The sequence below is a fragment of the Battus philenor genome, unplaced genomic scaffold, assembly GCF_028537555.1.
Source record: "Battus philenor isolate CCGP_79_NKW_IND1 unplaced genomic scaffold, ilBatPhil1.0.hap1 SCAF_28, whole genome shotgun sequence".
In the NCBI taxonomy this organism is placed as follows: domain Eukaryota; kingdom Metazoa; phylum Arthropoda; class Insecta; order Lepidoptera; family Papilionidae; genus Battus; species Battus philenor.
Window position 1 is genome coordinate 8,537,996 of NW_027181691.1, and position 12,670 is coordinate 8,550,665.

At 31.6% G+C, this 12,670-nt stretch overlaps 1 protein-coding gene across 1 annotated transcript; it reads left to right on the forward strand.

Annotated features, from left to right (window-relative positions):
- Positions 1-258: 258 nt before the first annotated feature.
- On the forward strand, positions 259-9,719 carry LOC137925988 (dopamine receptor 1-like). Its single transcript, XM_068769499.1, has 7 exons — positions 259-288; positions 1,943-2,030; positions 3,086-3,266; positions 5,982-6,110; positions 6,182-6,427; positions 7,342-7,589; positions 9,412-9,719. The coding sequence occupies exons 1-7, from the start codon at positions 259-261 to the stop codon at positions 9,717-9,719; spliced, it is 1,230 nt and encodes a 409-aa protein (XP_068625600.1).
- The last annotated feature ends 2,951 nt before the right edge of the window (positions 9,720-12,670 follow it).

Genomic DNA, 12,670 nt, shown 5'->3' on the forward strand with positions numbered 1-12,670 from the left:
ACACGTGTTTTAGCCTCCACGGGGCATCTTCAGGAGTTATGTTACACCGATTACTGCCAAACACAGAGATATGTTTCATTGTTTTGACGATTTTATTAAAAGCAATAATATTTTGTTTTAGCTACGTGATGTGAAAACAAGATGGCGACTCTACAAATCGCTTGGCGGGCCAGTAACCGTGTGAATGGTTTTCTCCTGAAGGCGGACACAAAGACTTGAATTTATAAATCATGCAACGAAAAGTTTTTCAACACTAAGATGGAGTCAACTTTCGTTTTACCAACTTACGTAAGTTTTTTAATGTAATATATAAAAGGCATACAATAGTAAAATATAATTTTAATATAATTAATAAAAAATATAATTAGTAAAATGTAGATGACTTATAAATAATAAAAAAATTGTAATGAATAGGCCGTAAATAACAACCAATTAATTATAAGATTAATATGTAATTAAAAAAAAAACCAGAACAAATTATTACCTTAGAAAAAAAGATCTGCCATTAGGCAGCAAAGGTTTAGATAGTGACCAAAAAAAAAAAACTAGCGGTTTTTTCTCGACTACGAACCGGTAACCACGACGTGGGGAAGACTTCTGGTAGGTAGATAGAAGCATAGTCATAGCTGCAGAAAGTCGCTGCATGGGAGCGGCGTAACAACGGTCATTGTAACCATATTTTGGGAGGGGGGTATACTTTCATGTGGGCGTTTATTGGCTAGTATGATGATGATTAAAAGCTACATGCGATCGGTGCGTATCACATCCGATTTTGCAGCTGGGTGTTGTTGGAGACACGTGCTCGAGTCATAGCGTTTAGTTGTAAGTTCGCTGCGTCCCGATGCTGAAACGTCTTAATGTCGTCTGAGTGTAGTCTTTACAAAATAACTCTGTATAAACCAAAACAAACAAATATTAATAAAAGCACAGATTACAGCTCCATTAAGCATCACAAATTATATATATATATATATATATATATATATATATATATATATATATATATATATATATATATATATACATATATATATACAAGACATACAGTCATATACACGTTTTCGTGTGTATGTTCCCGACTAAGTTTCTTACGTACTCCCCCCAGATCTGGGAGTGTTCTGAACCTCCATTGCAACATATTATACATTTAAGGGTAATGCATTTAAGGATAGTGAAAGACGTCCACCTGTAAATGACCATGTACACTTCGAAAGGTCGCCGGATGCCGCTGTCAACATGTCGTATGTGTAATCAATAGAATAGGCACATCTCCTGCAGTAGACGTCTTGCGGTTACATGCTGGTGATGATTAAAGGGCTTAATTCAACTTTAGTTCCTATCGGGTTGAAAGAATTAATTTTTATTAACACTTTTTTGTGCACCATACACAATAAGCCTAGAAAATAAAAGAAACAATTCATTTGGTACAAGAGGCGGTCTTATCGCTTGAAGTGCTCTACCAAACAACTTTTGGATAGAGAGGGCAGAAAAGGTGTACATATATATATATATATATATATATATATTTATATTTATATATATGTATGTAAATACACCTAATACGTTGGAAATGTACTATTGTACATGAATATGAACAATTAAGAGATGCTACACAATATCCTATTTTAGAAGCGAAGCTCTTTTACCATTTTTATAAATTAATATAAACTAGAATTAAGTTTATTATTTTAATGACATATAAGAGTGATCTAGGGTGCATAATAGTTTGAATAATTTAAACACATATTCGTGTTATTCGAAGCAATGTTATGATAAAATTTCGTATTATTTAACCTAATACGTAAACCGTTTTGTCTGAAAATACAGTACGGCTATAATTTATGTTGAGCCCTAACAAAATCCCCGTAACAATACCTACTTGGGGTCGAGCGATTTCGATCTTTCCGAGGGAATAGTTGAATAATTCAAATGTCTGTGACAGGTGGCTCCAGAGCTAAACGATACGGTGGTCGGATACGATAATGTGGAGGACCCCGACGCAGTGACCTTGCTATCAATACTCCTTGTTGGTAAGACACCTACTCTACTTTCTTCTACACTAAATTAGGTACTGTTTGTCCCATAAATCAACGTCGGAATTACAGGTAAGAAAGAATGAACGCTAAAATCGTAGCGATAATTTTTAGTACATGGTTGTAGGGGACAAAACGTACGATTTTCTGTCCAAATCAGGTCATTGCAGTATGATTTTTTGTCAGAAGTGAACATAAAGATTACTTACGGTGACATGAATGCTAAAAAAAGTTGAAAAATTTGACTTTTGAAATCACAGTAATAAAAATAATATCAAAGCGTGGATAATGGTGTCATAGACCTCTTCGTCATTTTCTAGTGCTGTACATTTATCAGTTGATTTAGATTTGGCGTTGATTAATGTGATGCTATATACTCGTATATATTTCAATCTACAATTAATGTAATAATCCGAATTTCGAAAACCTTTTTTTTACTTTGTAATTATTAGGATAATAATTTATTATTTCTGAAACCATTGATTTTGGGTTAAATATCAGCAAATGAGCTATACATTCACCCTTTCATAGATTTTATTCATCAATTATTATCTCTTGAATAATTTGGAACGAAGCAATAATTAATTCTATTAGGTATTAAATCTAATTTTGGAAACTCTATTCTCTTGCTATAATAACATTATATATTATTTGTGAAACCATTAGTTTTATTGTAGAGTGAATTGTAAGCTATTTATTAACTAATTTACAGTTTTTATTCATTAATTATGATATCCTGACTCAATTGTAAAAATAATTAAATAATATTTAATTTCAAGTGATAGTAAATCTGAATTTAAAAATACTTTTTCTTACTATAATAAGGCTATTTATTATTTATGAAATTAATTCTAGGATACTGTGTACATTATATTAAATGACAGCAAATGAATTATATATTCACTTTTTAAATCTTTTATACCCATAACTAATCGCTCTTTATGTTAAAACAAAATTTCTGATCATTTGTAAATGTTTTATAAAAAATTAAATATAATTTAATTTTTTTAAAATGATTGTCTGTTTTTTTTTAAAAGGTTTTAAATTTTCAGGTATATTCCTGTCACTCTTAATATTCGTAAGTGCCGCTGGTAATATACTAGTTTGTATAGCGATTTATACCGATAGAGGTCTGCGGCGTATTGGGAACCTCTTCCTAGCGTCTTTGGCAATTGCTGACATGTTGGTCGCCGCTGCCGTTATGACATTTGCCGGAGTCAACGATTTATTAGGGTGAGTGAATTATAAATATATATTCTCCTTTGATATACTCATGACGTATACAAGTGGTCACTGTAAATGAATGTATGTGGATAAAAATATATATAAATAAATAAGGAAAGAGTTGCATTGTTTAATGGAATCAGGCGTTACCTCGCGAAAGTCCATCATAAGTAAGAAAAGGACCAATATACGCATTTATCAGCGGGCTGGAGGGCGGTGCATTTCATTGCACGACTACCACTGCATGTGTGGAAGTGGTTAAAGAGAGTTGCATTGCACTCGGTCTATCGTCACGACTCAAACCGCCTTCCGTGAACATCACGCATTTAAACTACAATGCACCTCAGTATTCCGATCTAATTAACTTTAAAATAGATCACAATCATCACCGTCAAGAAGGCATATGCCTCACCCAAAAATCATCACGATGGCCAGTCCTGCGGCTTTACTTGTGTCGTCTGTCCACGTAGTGTTGTGCTTAGATATATTCAATAAATATAATAGCATGTAATACTTTCGATTTACAATTAAAAAAAATTTGGTTATCACATCATCATCATATTCATCGATATCATTACAGCCTCGACACCTGGACAAAAGCCTCCTTTGTAGATTTGTTATAAGACTGGCAAAAAGTAGCATAGATCCATCCACTTTGATGAAGCAAAATTCTTGAATTATAGCGTGATCATGGGAAATATACATTTACATGTTTCGCTTTACAGATATCATTATTCTGCTGTTTAAAAATGTACTTATAGTATACAGAAGGTTCTTATATAAAAAAACGCTCCTTGTTTTATTAATTCATATAATGTATGGACTAAAAAAGTGATCAAAGGTAAAAAAATCCTTAATTTTTCATTGAGCCAAAGAAATAAAAATGACTAGGCATAAAAAAAAACAAAAAAAGTTTTATACGTCCAATTCACATTTAATACCAAAAATGTAATTTCATATTAATCCGAGTATATCTAGAAGGAGCAGGAAATAAAATGTGTAATCCCTAAATCAGAATGTTAATACATTAATAAATTGTCTGTTTATATATATTATCTTACGCAATATGCAGCGAGTTTTAGTTCGATTTCAAATTCGTGCGTTTGATTATTTGCGCTTACATATGTTTGTTATCGATTATAAAGTTGATTTAATTTAAATATAATCAGTAATTAAATGGTCGCTCTGAAATATGTTTTTTTATTTTTTTTTCTACTAGAACGCGACCAATAACATCTGGCTGTATACGGTCTGCCAGGACTACTAGTATTATATAAATCATTTCCTCTCATCTCAAACTTCATTATTCACTCATCTTTACATCTCAAGAATCGATCAGGTACTATCATTATTGTCATATCACATTGTCTAGTTTTATCAAATGATCTTATAAAGTTTTTTTTATAAAGACTACAAAAGTAATACTTGAAATTTCTTAGCTATCAGAGAGTTGTATCAAGATGTGGTAGTCCAGTGGTAGAGGACTAAAACTTGCAGTCATAGGTCGCGGGTTCGATACTTGATTTAGAATCTTATATGATTCACATTTTGTCAGTTATTTATAGAGATTTGCCACTGCTTGTAAACAAAATTCCAGAGGTTTTCAGCAGCGTCCTCTGCGTATCATAATACCATACTGCGGTCGCCTACCAGTGTGGTGATTATTGTGTATCTAGTAGATACACCCTACACTACACATAAAACGGAATCGAAATTTATCAAACGTTGAATATAATATAAAAAGTAGTTTCGGATAATTAACTATTTGTGTATACAGTAAACTTAAAATAATATTTAATCTCGACACAAATATAAAAAAAAATCGTCGATAATTGTACCTATATGACCTAAGATTTTTCTTATGCTTATAATAAACATTGTACTTGTAACCTCATAATATTTGTTTGATAAATAAAACAAAAAGGTCGTCCATAGTGTCTTTGTAGTAAAGTTTTGACAGCTAAAAATCTTATAAACAGAATCAGTATTATTAAATTATCATTTAAACGAATATTTAAATGAAAAGAATCCTTGACAGTGATGTCGCTTGATCCTTTCGTTTTTGTTTTCCCTATATCTGACAAAGCAAATGCATAAATCTGTATTGCTAAATGTTTGTAAGATGTGTTAATTCAGAGTTTGCCTGCGTCTTAGCCGCAGCTGTAACACCATGCGAAGCAGAGTTAAAAATAATATTAAAAATTGTGGAAAATCAATAAGAGTCCTGTTAAAAGTTCCAAATTTGAATAAATTAATTTAGCTTTATCTTGCAATTAAATATATGTTTAATATTATATTCTATTTTACTATCTTCGGAAAACTTACAGTTAGAATAAATAAAAATTAAGGAATATAAATATAACAAGGCTATGTAAAAGTTTTCGTAGTATATGTGTAATTATTACGTCCGAAATAATCTTTTTATTGGGGCCCACTGATAGACCTCATCAATAAATATATGTAAAGATATACCATAATCGTCATGCTTGGTAGGCAGGTTGGCGATTGCTGTGTGGTATGATGTGCAGAGGACGTTGCTTCTCATCTTCTGGAAACTTCTTCGTGATCAGTGGCAAACCTAAATAATCGATGAACAAAATTTGATTTACATGAGATTGTATCCCGGGAATCAAACTAGCAATCTACGTTCGCAAATCACAACTTCCTTCCGCTGAGCTACCACTGCTCTTATTGAGTATATTATAATTAAAAATTTTTTTTTAGATACTGGGTATTTGGCGAGCAATTTTGTGATACATGGGTCGCGTGCGATGTGATGTGTTCCACCGCCTCCATATTGAATCTATGTGCCATTTCACTTGATAGATACATTCATATAAAAGATCCCCTCAGGTATATAATGTGATATATAATCTTAGATTAGTTTAAATGTTTAATTTTCTAATAAAATACTGATTTTACAGGTACGGTAGATGGGTTACAAGAAAGGTTGCAATCGTAACTATAGCATTAATCTGGCTTTTGGCTGTGCTTGTGAGCTTTCTGCCGATATCCCTGGGACTTCACAGGCCGCCTGAAGAAGCAGTTGCAACGGAGAAACCGCCTCGATATCCGACATGTGCTTTAGTATTAACACCTACATACGCCATCGTGTCGAGTTGTATATCTTTCATCTTGCCATGTATTGTTATGATAAGTATTTATTGCAGGTGAGTTGTTACTTTCGTAAAAGTTATTCATCGTTTCAGGCGCTGATCGACGCCTACTAGAAGGCATATGCCTCCCCCAATGATATCTGTGGGGGGCGGGGGATACATCATAACCTTTACGTTTGACAAGAGAGTTAGCGATCGCTGTGTGGTATTATAGTACGCGCAATGCTCATGCCCGCCCTATAAAGACTTGTATTTGAGCAGTGGAAATCCTATATAATAAATGCACAAAATGTGAATTTCATATAAGCCTATATTCCTGGAAACAAATCCACGACTTACGGTCGCAAGTCTCAGTCTTGCCACCACAATGATACCACTGCTCTGAATTTTTTATAAATTCATCTAATATTAATATCAACCTTACCGAAAAACGCAGCTTGGGACGTCCACCTATAAGTTAGATATATGCCCTTGTGAAGGTCGTTGGAAGACGCTGCATACATACCACTTCCAGTCGGTTCTATCGGAAGTTTCTAGAAAAGATTGTCCTCCTGTGGGCGTGTTACTGCTGAAATAATGATTAATAATAACATTAAATATCTTATATGTTGTAATGTAAATTAATTGGACATAGATTCAGTACAAAAGTTGCAGATTAAAAATTCCTTTAATTAGTATGTTCACCTATTGTTATATAACATGACAGTAATAGAAACATGTTAGGCATTTGAAGAAACAGTACAGTGTCCACAAAGTAGTTAAAAAACAAAAACCTATTAATTTTATAATATTCCCATACCTTAATATAAAACTGTAGAACTCTCGCAAATATCCTGGATTACCCAAACAAAGCAAGCTCTGTTTGTTGGGTCATAAAAATGAAAAGATATATGTGTATAAAGTTTAGTATATAAGTATAATGTGTCATGCAATGGAATTGTTAGTTTTAATAAACAGTTTTCTCGTAGACTGTACTGCTACGCCCAGAAACATGTGAAGTCTATTAGAGCTGTCACTCGTACAGTTCAGCTGCCCGACAACCGAACTAAGTCTGTGCGGACAAGGGTTCATACCCACGTACATTCGTCCCCTTACCACGTGTCCGATCACAAAGCGGCCATTACCGTCGGAATCATTATGGGCGTTTTCCTATTATGCTGGGTACCATTCTTCTGTGTGAACATCGTCGCTGCGTTCTGCAAGACTTGCATACCGGGTGAGTTTGTTAAATTTTTTAATTGACACTAATGTTACGAAGTAAGAAAAGAACCAATATTTAGCTACTTCCGCACATGCAGTGGTAGTCGTGCAACAAAGTGCACCGCCCGCCAGCCCGCTGATAAATGCGTATGCGGCAAACAATGCGAATTACACAACTACCACCGCTAAATCACTCAACGCGTGTTTCACCCCTCCACGGGGCATCTTGAGGAGTTATGTTATGGCACTTAGTTATGGCACTCTGTGTTTGGCACTAATTGGCAAAGAGATCATTCTAAATATTTTTTTTTTATAAAAGTGTGACCGGTCAATTAATTATATTGTACAAAGTTTGCAGCGTTAGATAATATACAATAATTTATTTTAATATGTTGTAATTTGATTACAAAAACGCTTTTGCAAACTGGTTACGTTATTTATTATTTCTGGAACCATTGATTTAGACAGGCTGTACCATACTTTAATTTCCAGCAATAGATAGATATATTAACCCACACAGTTACACATTCTATAATCAAATGCTTTGTACATGTTTAACTATTAAAACTCCAAAGTATGTGTTCATATTGTTAGTACTTTGATAATATTAAATTATTATTTAAGCATAATATGTTATTGTGTTGGATGATAAATAAATATTTACCAATTTACAAAAACAAAAGAACATAACTCTGTTTGTACTAACCTTGAGCGCAGTTCGTAGCGCTTCCCATAATGTTATGTAGAATATGTTTTATATAGTGTTGACTTATTTTCAACTAAAGGGAACTCCAATGTGTACACGTGCTTTTATGTGTGTGGATTTTCTCTATTTGTCTTTGAATATATAATTGGGTAATGTGGGCTATGAATTGAATTAGCTGATAGCTAAATTTGTTTTACAAAGCAAAAAGGGGTTATACGTAAATTTTATTAACTATTACGAAACGCACGTACAACAACAGATTAAAGCGCACGACCAAATGTCGAGTTTAGACGTCTGTGGTATGAACGCGCACAGCCAAGTGTCGAGTTAAGTCGGCGTCCGCCATATAAATGCATGGCCTAATTGTAGTAAAATATGTACATTAAATATGTATAAATTATCAATACGACAGGGGAGAGCGTATGTTCCTAACAGCGGGGCCCATAAAAAATGCATGGCTTGTCATCGACTATATTCAACCTCTATGATAAGAATGCTATCGGCAAAGAGTAGACTTTAGTTCACAGTCACAAAATTTTACCTTATCTTTGCAATTACAGTGTGTACTTTTTCATTTGTCACTTCACATTATTGCGTATAACACATTCCATGTCATGTGGGACGTATACGACTCCCGATGATCTTTCCTTTCAGGCCATTTACAGATCTCAATGAAAAACAAAAGATTATTAAAAATTTGTTGTACGGTCGAATATAGATAACTTCACATTACGTATGCGCGTACGTAATGCGTATTAAAACTTATAGCTTTTTCCCACTAATTATTGCAATGCTGTATTTAAAAAGTGTAAAGCATACGTCTTAAATGACTTCTTTTAATTTTAAAGTGTGGGTCGTATACGCCCCACGCGGCCTGAATGGAAAGTCTTCGAAAATTGCTGTCGCACGGAACGTGATAAGGATTATTTTATATCTATTCAGAAACAGTCCTGTCTACTAGGACTGTATTCTCTTTATCTGCAGGGAAATTGAAAGGTTACGTTGCCGATCGACGTACTAAATAAAAATGTATAGTCTTTAATAATTTGCCTTTTGCCGAGAATGGATTCCAAAGGAAATTAAATATGAAATAATGATTAAAATGTTTACTTATAAATCCAATTTGTTTCAGATTTGGCATTTAAAATATTAACGTGGCTTGGTTATTCAAACTCTGCGTTCAACCCAATTATCTATTCAATTTTTAACACTGAATTCCGCGAGGCATTCAAGAAGATACTCACCTCGAAGTATCCGCCGTGCTGTGGATATCAAACAGTCAGAGCGAATACTCCAACACGTAATGATAATTTCGTCACCGATTATGGTACGAAAACGCTTGTGGTGCGAAGAAGTGGGTCTTTGGGTTTGTCAGGAGTGGATCCCACGCCTAGGTCTTCGGCAGAGTCTGTGAGACCTCTGAGAGATTATCACATTTGACAGGAAGACGGGGGTAGCAATAACGGGCTACTCGACAAAAGTGATGTGGTTTAAATTGTATCCCACTACAATGACATAAATTCTATTTTTAAAAACAAAATTAATAACAGATTACACTAGATTAATAACAGTTTATTTAGCTTCTATAGCAAGATGTTAATTTTATTTAGCAGCAGCTAAATATTGTGCGTTTGAAATTCGAAAATCATTAGTAGTATTGTGTAATGTAGCCAAAGACGAGTACCTAATTTTTTAGATTAAAAAAATACATATTATATTACGTATCGCTAAGTTTTAGAATTGATATAGTAGATTAGGGAACTTAGACGCTGTCATACAAATTAATATTTACAAAACTTAAAACTGTCTGTTCCTCTACTGTTGTAATTATTTATGTACAATACATAGAGTTTATGAAGCAAGTTTATTAATAGATAATCTCATGCTCGATCTGTCACTTTTAATATTAAGAATATTATATGTATGTATGTTGTCATTAATGAATAAGGCGATCTTGAATAAAATGCTAATATAATCTTTGTATATTTCTAAAACAGTAATATTTATGTAGATTATTTAGTTAATATTCGAGGCTTTCCTCTATCAGCGTATGATCGCGTAGAATTTAACGAAAATATAATCTAACTCCGAATTGTTCAATATTTAATAATTCCTGTGATACTTTTGTAAATATATTTAAGAAATCTATTATTATCATTGTAAATATCAAATAATTTAATTTTAAAGAAAGTTGTATTAAGTTAATTTATTGTGAAAATAAAACACTCTCTTCTATTTTATTCATGAAAAATATCGCAGTTTCTACAAACATCAACATTATTTATTACTTCTTTATGACAGACATTTCGAAATATAAATCGAAGGATCAACTCTGAAACATAAACATAAGGAGTAGAATAAATGTATTATTTCTGAGAAATATACAACAACTATGCTTGGATTTTCACACCAATATATAGTCAGAGGTACTGATGATGTATCCCTGAATATATTTGCTGATGATTATACAGATTTGTGATAAGAATTTTTTTTCGTTATAATTTAATTAAGGCGCGAAATATAAAGTCAATTTCGAATGAATAAAATACCGTAAGACATGTAAACTTGGATTAGGAGTTATATGTTAAGTAGTAATATATAATTCCAGAAAAGAGATCGATTCAGTACTAATTTTATTTAAATTAAGGTTAGAAAATCATCCGATAAATCGTGTAGTAACAATAGTTTATAAATTTAGTAACGATATATTAGTGAATTCAAATCATCCTTACGATAATATAATAAATTAAATAAACTTTTAAATTAATAAAATCATAATATATGTATACGTTATAATAGTAATAAATATTGATAATAAATGTTCACTAATTTTTAAACGATTCCATATTTGAGTCAGTATTGTTACTCTTCACCATAATAACTTACCAGAAGTTTATCAGCATCTTCAATGTAATTTAAAAATAATAACATATCATTTATTAATCCTAATTTAAAATCTTTAATGAAAAATAGAGACAGACATATTAATACAAGATATAAAAAATAAACTCGTAACGTAAATTTCGTCTTCAAAAAGTTCCACCTGATATCTTACTTTTCTTTCCTTTGTTTTAAATATAAAATTAAAAGTGTATTAAATGAATCTTGTTATAATATTCAAGAGTTTTTAGTTAATCAGAATGTGTGAAACTTGGTCTGTTGATTCATTAACATGATTGATATTAAAATGTACACTTGAAAATAATTAAATATAATCTAAAATAGCAACTGTCGAGTTTCTGACCGGCTCATCTTAACCGGCATAGCTTACTACTTATAATGTTAAAATAATCGAACATTCAAAAGAGCATGTAAATGCCTACTCGAGTAAATATATTTTAAATTTGAATTTCAATTATTAAGAATATATAAATGAATATAGTGATTCGACGTACAGTTGTATTATCTTAATTCTAAATTAGCATTGAATTTTATTCTTTAAAATTAGAAATAAATTTAATGTTTTAACTAAACGGGGAAAAGCGCTAATGATCTTTATTAGTTATAAATTACGTAAATATTATAGATAGTTATTTATACTCGTATATATGTATTTCTATTTAATCCTGTAGCACATATCAGATCTATATATAACAAAGAGATATTAAACCAAAAATTTTATTGTAAATATAACTAAAAATTTATTCCTACACTTTTAAATATGAATGTATATATTTTGAAATGTTTTAAAAAATATAAATTTAAATATTTTGTGCGTCATTCCTTTACGTTATTTCTTTGATATACCGTCGACAGATATATACAGGGTGATTGATTAAATGTAAAATCTTTGAAATTAATGTCTTCAGTCAATGATCATTTGCCAGCAAAAAGTTTTAAAGCCACAACACCCATTTTAAATAACCCTCTATAAAGCGATCACTCAAATATATTTTACATGTAATAATTTTTTTTTCTATAAAAATGCCACTGGCCAGTATCTTAAAGCAGAATAAAGTCTTCATGGAAAAATCATAACAATAATATTAATTATTATATTTACTAATCCGAATTAAGATTGATTTTTATTTATAAAGACTATATTCAAAGTAAAAATAAAATACAAATTTGCATTTTCTTCCATTAAACATTAAAATTACAGATAATATATCGTCGTCGTCGTTTAGTCGATTTCTCTTTATAAAAGGAGCAGAGTAAAGGGAATTGGCTAAAAGGGTGTAAGCTTTAAAAAAATTTAGTTTACTTTTTTTTACACCTATTTACTATCATTCTGTATAAAATTATCACTATGAAAATATAATTTTTCTATAAATATGTGACTGGCCAATGACTTATGTCATTATAAAATCTGCAGGTACAAATAGTAAACTATAATTGATTTTAATCTATAGTAATCGGAATTTTGAAAAGCTTTTTGTTCTTATATAATC

Bases quoted from the DNA above. Each gene is read 5' to 3' on its own strand.
- LOC137925988 (XM_068769499.1), top strand. From the start codon at position 259: ATGGAGTCAACTTTCGTTTTACCAACTTAC. The intron at 3,267-5,981 runs GTGAGTGAATTA...ATTTTTTTTTAG, and splicing joins GGAGTCAACGATTTATTAGG to ATACTGGGTATTTGGCGAGC. The intron at 6,428-7,341 runs GTGAGTTGTTAC...GTTTTCTCGTAG, and splicing joins ATGATAAGTATTTATTGCAG to ACTGTACTGCTACGCCCAGA.